Here is a 17,227-nt window from a genome sequence, read left to right as displayed (position 1 = left end):
TTCCTTCAAATGTTGTGTCTATCAGGAGGCAAGAGTTCACAGCTGCTGTTGCTGTTAAAGACTACATTGTGAAAACAATTTTGGAAACACTCGTACCCCTCAGCCCAATAGGGCTGCAAGTCTGTTTGAATTTTTGGAGAGTTAAACTAACACACAAAATGATCATATCCTCTATACATTTTGACTCAGTATTTAACATTAAAGTAGATAGTTTGCTTTGCAACTCAAGGAAAAGCTTCCCCACCTGCAGCAGTTTTCGTGTCTAATTAATTTTTCCTTTTGCAGCAGTCTTTAACAGTGTGACTGCTGTACAAGTGGTGGAATGGGGCATGGGACATCTCTTAGCAGGTGCAAACACCTACATCATCTCAGAGAGCTCCTGTCTCAATAGGAGTCTAGTGGAGGCATGAAAGGAAGCAGGTCAAGGGTTTTATTTTGAGCCAGAGACCAGCAGTGTGTAGTTGACCTGATTAACATGTAATGTGCTGGAACTGCCCCTGTTTAAACAATCTGCTGTGTATGTGTAAGTCCAGGTCACCACCAATGCCTTGAAGGAACTGAGCTAGAGGAGGGTCTGTTGCCACAAGTGCTGGAAAAATCTCAAGGTCAAAGCAGACCTTGCAGGTGCATCTCCTTGCCAAGGTGCTGCCTATATTAAACGCTCTTCCGGTGGCACCTTTAGGACACTGTCCATCTCCAAGCGAGCTCCTGCCACCTCTTGCTGGCTTGGGCTGTAGGTTCCCTCCGATTGGCGCCTCTTCCGTGCAGTGAGAATCATGAATATGAGACCAATAATAAGTAGCAGCAAACAGCCACAGGTTACAGGGGCAGCTACTTCAATTAATGGGAATGGGAAGAAAGCACCTGGAGTCCCTTTCTGCAAAAGAAATTAATGGAGAAACAATGAGACCCCAGCAGTTACAAGGACTCACATGTAGCTTACTTGTGCTCCAGGAGTCAAGGGAGGGATCAAGGAGCCCAGACTGGGCTAAAGCATAAACTGAGACTAGCCAACAAAAAAACCAAAGGACGAAAACTGCAACCCAAATGAAAGTAAGAAGCACAGAGCTTGGGAGGGCCGCTGCGGAGAGAAAAATCTGGGCTAGCTTCAAGCTTAAATCTCTCCATCAAGCCTGATTTAAATTGATATAAAAATTCACATAGCGTAATGTTTGTCTAAACAAAAAACAGCCAGCATTGACCTCTGTATTTTTTACCTTAACCACTCACATTAGGGCCAACCCTCAAGCCTGTGTGCATTAAAGAACTTTGGTCCTGCATTTCCAGTCTTCAGGAAGGGTGACACTTAATCTATGTAATACAGAGAATGTTATCAAGCATGCATCACCAATGGGATAGTTAACAGCATTATGATAATTCAGGCAGGGTCACAAGGACAGAATTATCCCAAGGAAGTGAAGAGCAGGAACTCATTAATGCTGGGAAGCTAACTGCACTGTACCCCAGCAACAAAACTGTTTATAAAAAAAAAAAAAAAAAGCAGATGCAGTCTGCTCAGCCCTTCAGAAGTCAGTGTTAGGAAGGGTGGAATGGTCCAAATAAGGGCACATGCTCTGTATTCTTCACTAACATGGTCTTTTATCTTATTTGTGGATTTTCACTGCAGGACCCATCCATTGAGATGCAGAGGCCTATGCAATCAGAGGCTGCACTAGGAATCTTGTACTGTAAGAAAACTCATTAACATACTTGTCAGACTAAAATATAACAAGTTGGTGGGCGTTACGAGCAAGGTATCAAAAATTGGAAAAAGTTTTCAAAAACTGACAAGAAAATCTAGGGCAATGCAATCCCCCAGTAAATCTAGAACTCTCCCTACCATAGCGAGGGATGGTTTGTTTAATGTTGTCTCTGCTAAGGGGTTGAAGAAATTATTTGGCTATCAAACCTTCATCTGCAGCAAGATTAAATGCACAGGCCCTTGTTTCAGAGCATACTTGCGGAACTGTGTTTGGGACATCAGATTAACATAAACTTTACTAAAAACAGATGTTTGCAGGCTTAGCAGTTAATACATCTGACAGCCAGAGGAAAGGCTGTGTGGTACCAAAGCAGCACAGAACGAGCATAGCTATCTGACTAACTAGAGGACCTGAGGAGTCTTATAAGGAACAAGACATTTTAAAATAGTTCAGTAGTGAGTTCTGGGCTCTAAATCCCTACAACTGGATACCTTGAAGCTTGTGTGTTACTAACGTGCAATTGTCCAGCCAATTACATAGGAATTTTATTTATTAAAAACAGTACAGGCTCCAGCTTTAAGAAATACCAGCTCAGAACAAACCTAGTCAGGCACTAAAACTGGGGCAGCTGGATTCATGTTTTAACCCTGGCGGGGGGGACTAGCAAAAGGTATGAATTCAGCAGCACCCACTTCATGCTCTGGTCTCATCAGCTTTCGCAAGCTAAGCAGGGTTGGGCTAGGTCAGTAAGTGGATGAAAGATTTAAAAGGTAAGATGAGGTTCCTGGAAGAAGTTAATGCATTAATATGTTCATTCCTTTGGCTCCTTTAGGATTAGAGGTGCCCTGAGAGAGACTAATGTGCAAACACGGTGTAGGATCTTGAAAGTTGCCTCATTAAAGAAAGTTTGTATTTAAAGGGAGAATTAGCCTAAAAATGTTACCTAGTAATTGTTACAAGTAGCATCTGTAATTCCATAATGCATTGGCAGTACTTGGATACAGTCCGTGTCTGTGTTTTGTGTGGCTCTGTCACACAGCAACATGGGACAATAAAACATTTGTAAAACCACAATATGCGGCAGGAGGGTTTGGGGGCATGTATGGGACCTGGATGTACTTTTGAATCTGTTTTTAATTGACTAAATTTCCAGTTGATGTTTTCCCTTTAAATAAACAACTTCCTACAGCATTCTCCTATGTAATTTGAAGTTAGGCATAATTTAGTACAGCATGCAGATTAGTCACACATTGGCCCTACATACATGCGCCTCCAGCTGAAGAATGCAGACCTGGTGCTGGAGCCTACTCATTTAAAGGTCTCCTCGCCTGTCTGTAGTAATGTTACTGATGGTTTCTGTTGTGTGCGCTTTAGCTTGAGAACAGACCTCTTACCATTTGGAGGAAATGCACAGCATACTTCCGTCCCCTTATCCAGACCCCACCGCTACCACCCCCAAAAAAATACTAGGAGTTCATAGACACTGAACACAGGGTAGAAGAGGAAAATCATTACAGGGAAATGAGAGCAAAAAGTAATACAGGAAATCCACAAGAAGTGTCCTGTGACAGAAGTGGAGGTCTTGGGGTATCTGCTGCGGGTTTATGAATGCAAATTGGAAAGGTAAAAGTGGCTTCATCATGGCATTATATTTTCCCTAAATAACGAACAGCAACAGCAGTGAACTCTGCCCTAGCGCACATGCAGTATTCACTAGACAGCTTTCCATGCATTGTGGGTTAGTACATTCCCAAGTTACCGGACAAACTACCTACCCATGCAAATGGCTTCAGAACACAAAAAAGCATGAGTCTGCCTTCCTAGCAGCTTGTTAAAGGAAGATTCTAGCCCTGCTCTCCCATCCTTTGCTTGCTTAGGTAGAAACCACAAGGCTTAATGAGGATAGTGTGATGGACAATCTCTAATGGTTTAGGAAGAGGATTGGCTCCAGTAGGTAGCATGGTATTTTTTTTAATCACATGTACCTTTGATTTTATCTAATGCCTTCTTCCAGACTCCAGGCACATACAGCTCAACCTAGCAACTGAGCTTAGGAGGGGAAGTGGCTGCTTTTTATCCCATTCACATATGTTAAAATGCCGACAAATTCCAGTCTCCAGAAAACAGTTTAGTGCGAGGGAGCACGAGATGGTGGTAGGAATACCATGTAGGAAGTTGCCCTGTATTCTATTTTAGCACAGAATTTTCCAGGAGGGTGGCAACTTAAGTACCCTTACTACTGAAATGGATAACATTTCATTATTGTCAATCATTGCACCACTGATAATCGTACCAGAGACATTCAGCTGATAACGATGCCTTGTCCTTTGGACTGGATGCACCTGTCACACCCTATAATCCAACTGATTAAGATGCTTTTTCCATGGGGCATGGGGATAACTTTTGAATAAGCAGCCAGCTACTACTGAATGGCTTTGCTAAAATCCCTTTTCAATCGCTAGGGTCCGGCTAGAATATACCAGATCAAAGAATGGAGTTCGTTTTTCCTTTGAATCCAACATGTTTGGCTTTCCTGGAATTTAGTTGGTTTCAATGGAGATGGCAGTAATTTTCCATTTCAAGTCTTTTCCTACTTATCACCTACTCTGGAGCAAACTGAATTGGATTTTGGAATAGGACAAAGAATCCAATATGTTAAAGTGGCAACAGACTTGAGGATTTACACAAATCAGCTTGGCTACTGTCTAGCTCCATTTTACTTTAGATGTAATTTGGTTTCCTTGTTCCCTCCCCACATTGGGCCCAATGGCAGTGTTTCTGGTTGTCGCCCAGAGATTGGTGCAACCTGAGGAGAAGCTAACAGACAACAGCCACAGTGTCCAGATAAGCCAGTACACACTCAGAAAAGTATCTGCTACATTTATTTAAAATACTGGAAATCTAGAACCCTCCTCCCCCCGAAGTGTAATATTCATGCTACAGTGTTGCCAAACAGTGCACTTTCCTCTCCAGCCTGCTCTCTGTGTTGGTTAAAATTCCCTTAGCCAGATTCATGTAGGAATATGAAATGTGTCAAGGAATGAAGGATATTCCACTGATATCCCAAAATCAGCAGGTTCAGCCTGCCTCGTATTGGCCAAACTGCCTCTCCTGCTCACTCCTCACAACCTAAGCAGCTAGCATAGAAGGAGAGAGCAGACCTGACGCTAACAAGAGGGGGAAAGGACCTGCTTACATCAACATCACAGCGCTCTCCGGTGTAGCTGGCACTGCATACACACTCGTACTTGTTCACAGAGTCCTGGCATGTCCCTCCATTCTGGCACGGGTTTGGATCACACTCATTGATGTTAATTTGACATCTGGAGGGGGAAAGGTATTAGAATTAACTAAAATAATGTGCTCCAGGACACACTTTGATCCTACAGAATTGTCCTTTGGTGTCAAAGCCTCTATTGCAGTGGTTCTCAATCTTTCCAGACTACTGATACCCCTTTCAGGAGTCTGATTCATCTTGTGTACCCCAAGTTTCACCTCACTTAAAAACTACTAGCTCACAAACTCAGAAATAAAAATACGAAAAAGTGTCACAGACACTCTGTTACTGACAAATGGCTTATTTTCTCATTTTTACCTTATAATTATAAAAATAAATCACTTTCCCCTGATTGAGAAACACTGATATAGTACATAGAGCAGTATAAACAAGTCATTGTCTGCATGAAATTTTAGTTTGTACTGACTTCACTAGTGCCTTTCATGTAGCCTGTTGTAAAACTAGGCAAATATCTAGATGAGTTGATGTATCCCGTGGAAGACCTCTGCGTATCCCCTGGGGTATACGTACCCCTAGTTGAGAACCACTGGCCTTTAGGACCTTGCAGTAATTACTTCCAAAAGGCACAACAGTTTGAAAAATTCACCCATTCACACTCATTTCCTTCCACTATCTCCGGCTGAGAAAAAGCCAGCGGAGCTCTTTGGGTTAGGCACTGAACTCCAGCGAGGCGAGTGGCCATCAAGGTCAGCGTTTGAAAGAGCAGAGGATGGACAAATGTAAACAAATGTTTGCAGTTTCTGTTGCGAAACGGTGATCTTTGGGTTTGAGGCAATTCCCTGTAGTTGGGTGGCCCATGCTGGGTTTCCCTCTCTAACACAGCAGTCAGTATCACTATTCACCTGAATTTACATCACCATTGTTATCACTACATGTGCTGGCTCTAACTATGGCATGCAAAACACAGACATTTCAAAAATGAAGGAAGAGCACACATTCTGGGAGGATGCTCAATACCATTGCCATGCCTCAGGACTGCCTCTTCCACAGCATGGCTGGGTGAAAATTTAGGCGTAATCATTTCAATAGTGTGGGGGGACAAATAACTGTGATGAAAAGTATTTGCCAGCCTGCTCCAACAGTCTCCACTGTGGGAAATGTGATACTTTGGCACTAGTATCATCTGCAATTGCAGGCAGCATCAGGGAACGGCACTTCTTACTTCCTTCCGGTGAAGCCCGGCTTGCAGGTGCAGTTGGCTCCCCATGTCCCACTGGTACATTTGCCTCCATTCAGACAGGTGAAGTTTTTGCCGCACTGTTGAGGTGGGAACGGCCATCTGGCAAAACCACAACCACACACATTAAAACTGTCCTATTCATAGGAGCAGGAATGTCAGCTATTACTGAGGGAAAGGAGGAATAGCACACTGGAGTAGTAGGCAAGAGATATTCCTGACCAGCAGTTTGGAACAACCACAGATAAGACAAGCCTCTGAGAGCCCATCCATGGTTTTACACTCAGCCCAGAGAATGCCGGAATAGGATTTTTGCAGTGCTATGCAAATTCTCCTAGGTTATGTCAGCATTAGGATTTTCCCCCTAAAACTTCCCAATCTTGCTAACGCTGATGCAGCTGTACTCGTCATGGCAATGTTAGGAGCGCAAGTGGATACAGGGCACCACTACCACATTGACCAACCCCTCCTCTTCACAGAAGGACTGGAAGACAGAGTGGTTAAAATGCTGGCAAACTGTCTTCACTTGCATGCCCACTGTACTACTCCCAGTGATGCTGCAATAGTAATGGAGTGACATTTTTAGGAGTCCTAGTGTAGATGTGATCAATAAAGTTCAATTGTGTATTTGTTTATCAAGTCTCAGTGCTCTAGTATCCTGCCTACATAACACATTGTTTCCTAGTTCTTTTGTTCATTAGAAACATTCTTTCACTTCTAAAAAATGCTGGAGTCTATCTAAACTAACAACAAAATTTGCTATCTGCTCCAAAAGTGCAGCTCTCAACCCTGCTGCCACTCATGCTACAGGCTCAGATGGCAGGCTCACATTATGAATCAAAGGCCCTGGGAGTTCCTCAAATGCCTGAGATGCTTGAGTCATCAATTAAAAAGCAAAATACAGAAAAACAATGCTCCATCACACTCTCCTCAGGGACAATTCCATTACAGTCACCAAAAGCCATGCATAAGTAAGTCCCATGTTCTTTCTAATGGATTGATCTGAAGTTCATTGTCATTACTGGAGAGGCTTATGTGTTTCAAGGAATGGGATCCTGTTCAATACAGGGGGATAAAAACACACACACACACCCACACCCTATCTACTGGGTGCTATATTGAGTCACAAATTGAATAAGAGTCAGCAATGTGAGGAGCTTGCAAAAAAGGCTAACATCGTTTGGGCTGTATTAACAGGAGTGTTGTAAGAGGAGACAATTGTCCAGCTCTATTCGGCTACGGTGAGATCTGGAGTACTGCATCCAGTTCTGAGCACCACACTTTAGGAAAGATGCAGACACATTGAAGAGTCCAGAGGAAAGGTTAAAAAAAACTGGACACATTTAGTCTTGAGAAAAGAATACCGAGGGTGGACCCAATAACAGTCATCAAATGTGTTAAGAGCTGTTATAACCAGGACAGTGACCAACTGTTGTCCACGACCACTGAAAGCAGGACAAGTGGTGATGGGCTTAATCTGCAGCAAAGGAGATTTAGGTTAGATATGAGGGAAAACTTTCTATCTATAAGGGTAGTTAAGCTCTGGTATAGGCCTCTAAGAGAGGTTGTGGAATTCCCTTCATGGGAGATTGTTAAGAACAGGTTGAACAAATACCCAGCAGGGATCATCGAGATTTACTTGGTCCTGCCTCGCACAGGTGGCTGAACTTGGTGACCTCTCAAGGTCCATTCCACTCCTACATTTCTATGATTCTAGAACCTGTCCATGGTGCATCATTGAATACTTCCTGTCCTGAGCCTCGGAATTGTGGAACTGGAGGGCTGAGAAGGTGAGTTATTTTTTGAGGAAGGAAGGAAACCTCTCTCTAGCAGGCTGTTCTTGTTTGTTTACTTTAAAGGCAACTGTCTGAATCTGCTCAGAGGTTTGGAATGTTTGAATAAGTCCTGCAGGAGATGGATTTGTGGATAGAATGTAGGTGAGGTGGCAAGACATGCACAATAAATGCACTTTACCATGTGGTTCTGCAATTTATCGTGTAGATGTCACTATTGAAGAATGGCCCTTCTTGTTCCAAGGTGCTGAGCAGCCTTCAACAGAATTGGAGGTTGCCCAGCACCTTCCAAATGGCAATAAGCACCTTACGGGATCAGGGCCACAGTACGCAAAATATGCCAAGCCTTCTAGACACCTGCCAGTCACAGACTGACAGTACGTCTCACTCATCATTGACCTTTCAGCACCAGAATATTTTTTCAACATCTTGATAAGGTAAAATCCAAGACACCTGGATGCTACTTTATCCCCAGTAAACCAAGAAGGGTACCTACTCGCAGCGAGGTCCTGAGTACTGAGCTGGGCACTCGCAGGAGTAGCTGTAAACCCCATCGACACAGGTCCCTCCATTTAAGCACTGGTGTCGTATGCAATCGTCCACATTGATGTTACACTTCTTCCCAATGTATCCCCGGAAACAGTCACACTGAAAATCTGCCACTGAGTCCACGCAGTCCCCGTGGATGCACGGGCTGGACTTGCAGTCATCTATGTTAGACTCGCACAGAGGCCCCTCCCATCCGGCAATGCAGGCACACCGGAAGGAGTTAAACAAATCCTCACAAGTGCCCGCATTGAGGCAAGGGCTTGAAGCACACACATCAGCCCCAATGCAGCCCAGCTGGACGTGCCCCCTGTTAGACTGCCGAAACTGCTCTGTCTGAGGGTAGGAGAGCGCGCCAGTGAATGGCAGATATACTCCCCCTATGTTCACATGGCCAAGGCAGCCTGTGAAGTTCTCAGCTAGTACAACCAGCACATTGTTCTTTAAGAAGTCCAGGTTCCCAGCATTCCCCTGGAGAGTCATGTTCACAGAAGCATCCAAATGAACTAGCCACCGTGAAGACAGTGCAGACGGCTCTTCCATAGACAGAGTGACCCTGTGCCAGGAGCCATCCGCAACGGGTGTCTGACTCAGGAAACTGACCCCCTCAATGCTGTTCCCACTTCTAATATCCACAAGCAGAGTGGAGTTCTGAATGGCAATTTGCAGGGAGTCCACCTCTTCAGTAGCCCAAAGCAAAATGGCATCTTCGTCCCTGGTTTTGAAGTCTAGGTGGAGGCTGTTGAGAGTTCTGGTGACTGAAGCATTGGTGGTGAATTCAATGGCAGCATTGCCATGAAATGTTGCATTAGCCAGACCTGAAATTAGAAGACCTGAAATTAGAAGATAGACAGCCATAGGGATTTGAGGGACATTAAGTGTCACATTTGATAAGAGCCACGTGGCAAACTCCTGGAAGACTCTGTTCCATTAGTATCCTGGGAAGCTGTGTGAAGAGGTGGGGTTTGCATCTCATCCTATATTTTAAAGCCTTAGCAGCTGGTGACATTAAAGCTCTTAGCTATGATTGGCTTCCTGTCTAGGAAATCTCTCATGAGGCCAAGATGATCTAACTGGCCTTCTCCGTCTTGCTGCTGTGGTTATCTCCTAGCTGACTCAGAAGCTGCTGTCATACACAAGGGTAAGAGTCCTGTTCTACGAAATAACCTGAGGTTCTGGAATTGGCAGAACATTAAGTGAAAAGGGCTGATCCTTACACTGATTGCACCTTAGCATCGTTGTAATCAGTGCCAGAAATGGACAATTGTCTCTCTTCCCTAAGAGGGTGAAAGTTAAAGTAGCAAAAAGAAAATGCTTAAGCGCTCTTTCTTCACTATTACATTCTAGGTGACAAATCCGTCTGGAGCACAGACCTGAGACAGCACACAGCATGCTGCATTCTTAGTTTGCTGAGCTGAGCTCCTCTCTCTGCATTCCTTTAGTTTTCCAAGTGCCTATGGCAGTTATGGCAACTGTGATAACTGGAAATACTGACTAATTGAAGACAGCCAGCTATAAAGCCTTTTCCTGCACATAATGAGGAGGGCAGCACTTACATACATATCCTGCTGGAACATCCACGCAGGAAGTGGCTGTGGGACAAGGGTCACTTGCACACCAGACTCTCTCCTCACAGGTTTTCCCAGTGAAATTTGCTGGACAGCTGCAACTGAAGTCATTCCAGGTGATAGTGCATGTGCCACCATTGCGACATGGTCCAGACTGAAAAACAGGAGCGCGCATATTTAGGAAGAGGATGGTTCATCTTTGGATAAAAGAAATGGAGTTCGGTGGAGGGAAATGTGACATTCAAGACTTGCATTAATGGTGTTTGAATTGGGGAGGGGAGATCTTGCAGTAATGCTGATAAGAACAATGAGCTGGAGACAACAGAAATATCCTCTGAAACCAACACCTAGCTGGGATCTTTCCTCTCCCCCCAGGCCCTGCTGCAGCTGTGATAACTCAAAAATGAGTTTCCTCAGTTTATAAGAGAGCTGCTTGCCCCCGTGGGGACCTCCTAACTTTAGAATTCACTCCTTCCCTTGATGCAAAACAGTCTGTATTTGCTGACCTTCAGGTGATGCTGCAAATTTCATCTACTTGAGCAGGTGTTTGGAGTATGTTGTGCTTTGGGGGGACATTGGGTCTCTGTGGGATCTGATACAAGGAGATTATGTTTAGTTATTGGCGGGCAGGGGAAAATCAGCTCTAATCTACTGTTCTTGTTTTGTTATGGGCTACGCTGTTGATTACCTACCAGAGCCTACCACCTTTGAATTAACATCTTTTTTTAATTTGGTCTTTGTGTGTTCAAATCAAAGCAAACAGCTGTGTAGCTCTCTATAGCCTAACTCCTACAAAAACTCACAGTTCTTGGTTTTAATAAGTCACCCTGTGAAATAAATGCACTAAGGCGCAGAGATGAGAAAAGCGTCATGGAGTAGGACCTGGATGAACTCATGGTTACAGATCACAAACAAACAGAGGCAAGACATGTTCCATACTACACCTCTCATAGGAAATTAGGGCCTTCTCTTCTGACACAGCCTCTCCTTTGCTGCCCAGTCCTTTGATAGCATGAAGATTGCAAGGAAACACTGGCTATTGGTGGATCAAGAAACCTCATGGTGCTAGGTAATTGCTGATTAATTACATGCAGTTGAGAATAGTCATCACGAGCTAAAGGCCAATTCTAAGTCATTTAAAGCAAATAGAGAAGGTGCCAATCCCTGCAGGTTCCATTAAAACTCCTTTAATTGAAGCATTGATGTTCACTGGCATCTGAACACAGCACATCATCATAATAACCCTTAGCACCTATATAGCGCATTCCCTTTCCAAAGTGCTGTGTGAAGAGTGGCTAATTATAACCAACTAAAATCACTTCGCTGGAGTTCACAGGTGCAGGTGAAAACAAAACTGTGAGGCGCAGAAGGAAGTGTGAGAAACATAGGAGGCAAGTTGCAAAAGTCCCTGAAAACAACACAAGCAGCTGTTTCCAGGGTGACACTCCCACCAGCAGAAGCAGAGCAGCAAGAGGTGGCAATAGCTTCCTGCAACAGGTGCAGTGAATGCAGGCAGAGTTGGGAGAGGAAGCAGTGGGAGCACAGCCTAGCACCCTTCACATACAGCAGGAAGGAGAGAGAGTCCCCCATCAGACACATCCTGACCCCCCCAATGGTACTGAGAGACTCAATTATTGTTAAAGAGATGGAGCACTGTGGGCCAGAGGTGAGAGCGTATTTGGAGGGTGGAGAGTTGAGAAGGTTAAAGGATAGGGTGTGTGTTGGTAGAGTTGTGTTGTTTGGGGTGCATAGATCGGGCATGGGGATAAAGAAGAGGTGGACTGCTCAGTGTGTTTGCAGGATGGAGGTGGTTTTGGACTGTTGTATGCATTGGGTGTGGATGTCAGCTCTGGAGGGAGTGGTGGGTAGAAGTATGTGAAGGAGATGGATTGGATGTGGAATGTTTGCGGGCTTTGCGCTTTCTCCTTCAACAGTTAAACACTCGCGTTTTTCCTGAAATCACACCAGTGAAACAGCCAAACTGCTGTATAGCCACAGAGGCTTGCTTGTAATAAACAACCATGCACATATGCAGAAAGCAGTGAGAGTCCCTACCTTGCAGGTGTCATCAGAGATGCAGCCCGGTGCGAGGTTAGTGGTTTGTACCACGTATACCTTTTGTGGCAGACTGTAGTTCTCAGCCTGAGCAGGAAAGAACTCCATTCGGTGGTTGTTGAGCTGGACATCTTGAAGACACCCTTTAAAATATCCTCCCCATGTGCTCAAATGGTCTTGGTGAGGAAGTCCACCAACAGACATCTGAAAACCAGCTACAAGAGGCATCACTGCCAGCTGCCCTAGCTCCACATCTCTGTCTGAATGGCTGACATGAACTCTTCCTCCTTGGAAGGTGAGAGTTACCATATATCTTCTCCCATCAGCCAGGTTTTCTGAGAAAGTCACAGCATTTGCATATGGTGTTGCTATCTGGAGCTGGCCATTCTTCAGGTACACAGTGAGGCAGGGGTCAGTCCCATTGCTGATTTGCAGCACTAGGCCACTTGGCTTCAGAGTACGGATAAAAAAGGAAACATTGAAGTTTGCACCAAGATTATCAGCAATTGTGAAGGAAGCCAAGCTGGAGGAATTCTCCAAGCCAAACGTTCCTGCTGGGTACTCTGGAAGGGAAAGGAAAGACACATCAGTTCTGTAAGGCAGGGCAATGCAGGTGGCTTGGGGATGTTTTGAGCTCCAACCCTTGCATGACTTCTCTTTCAAACTTGCTTTCCACTGTGTATCACAGGACTGGACCCCGTTCCTAGAGACTCTGGGAAAGGCAAGTGCCAAAAGCTTATGGTATGAAATATTCACAGAAAGCAGGTGAGTGTCTCTCCTGCCTCGGGACAGTAACTCATACATACATGGCACACCAAGGAAGAGAGCATGTATCATGGCCCCTGACACACAGCACATTAATTTGGGAAATTTTAATCTACAAAGCTGCTTTTAAAGTTCCCAGCCCCCACAACTTTACAGGAGTTTTTGTACTTGCTACATTTAGAGAATGGGAGTGAAACCAGAAACTGACAACAGTATTAATCCAAGCCCTGCAAGACTGTGAAAATGCATCAGGAATAATCTCAGCTCAGATTTCCAACAAAACAGTTACCTTTAGCACTGAGCATTTTATCTACAAATACATGTTCCTTTTCACCCGGAACTTGAGATGGGCAAGTAACAGTTTTTCCTAGTGAAAAGGCTTCACTGCCCTTCTGCAATGTGCTATGATCTGGTGCAAAGAGGTGGTCAGGGCATCTGGCTCTGGCTGCAATGATATTTACACCACGTAACTGACAATCATTCTAGCAGGGGCCGGCTCTGTTTAGTCACAACATAAAGAGGATTTGATAGAAAGTCTATTTACAGAGGGTTCAATTTCAGTTCCGACCCTGGTCGAGCAGAAATTGCTGTTGCTTCCAAGGCCAGTGTCACTTGAGGTCTCTAGATCGCTCATCACCAGAGGAGTTGGCAGCTGCCATCATTTGACACTTACCATGTGAACAAGTCTGGCCTTCATAAGGCCTAGAGCAGTCACACCTAAAGGTTGCCCAGAGGTCTACACACAGGCCTCTCTGAGAACAGGGCTGGGAGTGGCACCATTCTGTCCTGTTGCAGCCCAGCTCCACTGAGGAGGATTCATGGTGGGGGATATCCCAGGGAAGAATAGCCTGATAATCAATCTGCAGGTCCTCCAGGCAGCCGATGAAACTCTCCCGGCTCCACGTATTGTTAGCTGTCGAGTCTCCATCAACTCCCCCGATGTAAGTTTTTAGGAAGGCAGGTGAGAGAGAAGCGGTACCATCTGTAGTAGGAAAGTCCTGCAGGCAGACTCCTGCGTCGCAAGCTTTATGCCAGAGCTTTAATTGTAGAGAGTCTTGCAGAAGAACCTCAGCTTTGTGCCACTGGCCGTCATCAACCCTCAGCCCCTTCAAGAGCAAAGAGGATTCAGTATCGTCTCTCCTCAACCCCACATGCAGCATGCCATCAGAGAGCTCCAGGAACAGATACTCTGCTTCATTGCCTCGGTAGAAGAGGATGGCATCAGGCAAGGTGGTTCGGAACCGGAGAGACACTGTGGCCAGGTAGTCCCCTGCCACATCTGTCCTGCTCCGATTATTATTCATGGGCATATCAATGAAGATATACCCTCGGGAACTAAAGGAAAATGTGGTTGGTGTTGAGCATTTGGCATCGTAGAAACCAGGCTGGCACTGGCAAAGGTGTCCATGGGTATCAGCTTGGTATGTTGGGATGCACAAGGCCTCGTTTTGGCAAGCATGCGTCTGGCACCCAGTAAGCTCAACAGAGCAGTTCTTCCCTCCCCATATGATGCCATCCTGACTAGCGGCACAGTAGCAGAAGAAGTCAGCAATGGCATCCTTACAGGTAGCTCCATTCTCGCATGGGCCATCCTTGCACTCATCGATATTGACAGTACATTCCACACCTGAGAAACAGAGTAAGAAACAGGATCTTATTGTAGGTGATTAATAAGATTAATAAGACTGGGACTTTTCAGCTTGGAAAAGAGATGACTAAGTGGGGGGGGGGGCATGATAGAGGTCTGTAACATCATGATTGGTGTGGAGACAATAAATAAGGAAGTGTTATTTAGTCCTCATAACACAGGAACTAGGGGTCACCAAATGAAATTAATAGGCACAAGGTTTAAAACAAACAAAAGGAAGTATTTCTTCATACAATGCAAAATCAACCTGTGGAACTCTTTTCCAGAGGATGTTGTGAAGGCCAAGACTATAATGGGGTTCAAAAAAGATCTAGAGAAGTTCATGGAGGATAGGTCTATCAATGGCTATTAGCCAGGATGGGCAGGGATGGTAACCCTAACCTCTGTTTGCCAGAAGCTGGGAATGGGTGTCAGGGGATGGATCACTTGACAGTTACCTGTTCTGGTCATTCCCCATGAAGCACCTCGCATTGGCCACTGTCGGACGACAGATGGACCTTTGGTCTGACCCAGTATGACCGTTCTTATGTGATTAGGGTTTGCTGTCCCAAAGCAGCAAATTGGTCACAACATCAGCCCCCACTGAAGTCAGCACCTTGGGTCATTGCCATACAGTGAAACCACTCTCAGGCCACCAAGGAGCAGCTGGATTTTGGTACTACAGTGATCACCAAGTATGTGATTTTACACAAATGGAAGAGTAGGTTTATGCACAGAATAGAACAATGATATATGGACCCGTCTGAATTAGCAACCAAAGGAAGACAAGCCTATTGCCGTAGAGATCAGTTAATGAAATCGAAGTATTTGGATCCTATTTCTAAATAAATTTTGAATAAAAACCACAGAGACTGCTCAGAGAATGCCAGATTTCTATTCCACTTAATCCCTCCTCCTCTACCCTCCTCCCACCCCTCCCTCTTCATGTACGTTTGCTATTTTATTACTGTAACCCTCACCCTATGTGATATCTATGTAGTACTGTCTGGTTTTGCAGCGTTGATGGGTTGTAAAATTGCACAACTGCAATTTTCTATTGGACACCCCATGAAACATGCAGTATTTGGCACATACACAAGCTGTAAATCATTTACCTTTTTGTACTTTTCATTGTCTCTTTATGAAAATTAATAAAAAGATTAATCACAACAAGAATTCAGTGCATTTAAACCAGACACTTAGTGCACAAAGCACCACAATACACAACTATGCAGGGAAGTAAATGGAAACAAAATGGAAGAGTTAATCCAATAATTCCTAAAACAACCCTGGTCATAAACACTCATGAAGTTCAATTCACCACCAAAGAAGAAATAAATATATGCCCCAAAGGCACGTGTTGGGCCAAATTCAACACTGTACAGTCTCACTGAAGTCAGTAGGGTAAAAAGCCATTGCACTTTATCCTACAGATACTAACCACATCCCAGTAGAACATGGAGCGGTTAGCAAAGATTACAACCAGATCTGCCATCATAGTGTCTTCAGACTGATGAAGAAAAAACATTCTTTGATTAGATGCCCGTCCACTGTTCATCAAGCCCATAACATTGGTTTTTGCTAATCTTCAGAGACAGCCACATGGATAAGACAAGTATGGATTATCCAGATCTAAATGCATTACACAGAGTCCAGTAAGCAAGGATGGCAACAAGGAAAAGAAGGAATCCAAGCACAAAGGAAGTGAATGGAAATAAATGACATTTAAAAAGAAAAGCCATTAAAGTACATGATGAAGGCACAAGGCAACAAAATTAAATAGTAGCCTGAGGGTGAGAGCTGAGGGGAGATGGAGGTGCTGCATTAGGAGCAGAAGAGCTGGACCAGTAACATAGATCTCAGCAAAGAAATGGGGTTTCTTGAATCCCTGTGCCAGTTCAGTGACATAGTCCCCAGCAGTGTCTTGCAGTAAACCTCAAAACATTTAGTGTCCCCCAAACTAGCTGTGTTAGTTTACTCCTTTCAGGTCCTCCCAGGATAGGTCTCCTATGGCCCTTCAGACAAAGCATTCAGCTGTTGCCGAAGAGATGCCAATCCATCAGTCATACTTCAGATTTAACATCACCCATGTCTTTCCAAACTGCACGTCAATGCGGATCCAAGGGTGTAAACCTTACAGATCTGGAAAGTAGGATGGCAGGGATTGGAGGCTCGGGTAAGCTCAGGTCTGTTCAGCTAAACTGGTTCTGTGCTGTGGGCACCATCAAGCCAGCACTGATCCACCATTACCAGGTAGTGGTCTCTGAGATAATTCATAGGGGGACTGCTCTGCATTGTAACTGTGGGCAAGTGCTGCATTTTAACAAGGACCACTGCCCTGCAGCAAAACTTGGTGGGAAGATTCAGAACTGCTTCTGAGATGGCCACTGGTGTCAGAAGCATTTCTACACAGACAGGTCAGCACCCTTCCTCCACTTGACTTTGGGGGAGGGTGTTGATCTAGGCACGTAGCGACAGCCGTGCCATGCAGGGTCCAGGTACTTCCGCTGAGGAGGAAGAGGGAGAGAGTGTGTGGCGGGTGGAAAATCAATATCCATCTGCAGGGATTTTAACAGAGGAGTTGCAGCAGGAACTGAGTGGAATGAGCCAGCACAAAGCAGGGTGTGATGGACAGCGCCTGCCTTGAAGAAGCCCAGGACAGGAAAAGACGGGGAGTCTTTGGTCAGGATTATGG

The 17,227-nt window shown here is 44.9% G+C and overlaps 2 protein-coding genes across 13 annotated transcripts in view; one reads left to right on the top strand and one right to left on the bottom strand.

Annotated features, from left to right (window-relative positions):
• The window catches only part of CRB2 (crumbs cell polarity complex component 2), a 140,600-nt gene that overhangs the window by 4,066 nt on the left and 119,307 nt on the right, over positions 1-17,227 (bottom strand). For 10 of the 12 annotated variants that reach the window (XM_075120358.1, XM_075120359.1, XM_075120360.1 and 7 more), the window contains 7 exons: positions 13,579-14,532; positions 12,141-12,703; positions 10,074-10,239; positions 8,468-9,335; positions 6,164-6,280; positions 4,900-5,026; positions 414-877 (listed from right to left, as the gene is read on the bottom strand). In XM_075120358.1, the coding sequence (XP_074976459.1) occupies positions 650-877; positions 4,900-5,026; positions 6,164-6,280; positions 8,468-9,335; positions 10,074-10,239; positions 12,141-12,703; positions 13,579-14,532 (3,023 nt within the window). In that variant the 3' untranslated portion in view covers positions 414-649. Of the gene's footprint in view, positions 1-413; positions 878-4,899; positions 5,027-6,163; positions 6,281-8,467; positions 9,336-10,073; positions 10,240-12,140; positions 12,704-13,578; positions 14,533-17,227 lie in introns of those variants that run through there. The other 2 variants (XM_048822725.2, XM_075120361.1) reach the window with 2 other exon arrangements.
• DENND1A (DENN domain containing 1A) overlaps positions 1-17,227 on the top strand; it is a 421,003-nt gene that overhangs the window by 378,494 nt on the left and 25,282 nt on the right. The gene's annotated exons all lie outside the window — the stretch shown is intronic.

Source organism: Caretta caretta, chromosome 16 (assembly GCF_965140235.1).
Source record: "Caretta caretta isolate rCarCar2 chromosome 16, rCarCar1.hap1, whole genome shotgun sequence".
NCBI lineage: Eukaryota > Metazoa > Chordata > Testudines > Cheloniidae > Caretta > Caretta caretta.
The sequence above is the reverse complement of the archived record's forward strand: the minus strand, read 5'-3'. Positions and strand labels throughout refer to the sequence as shown.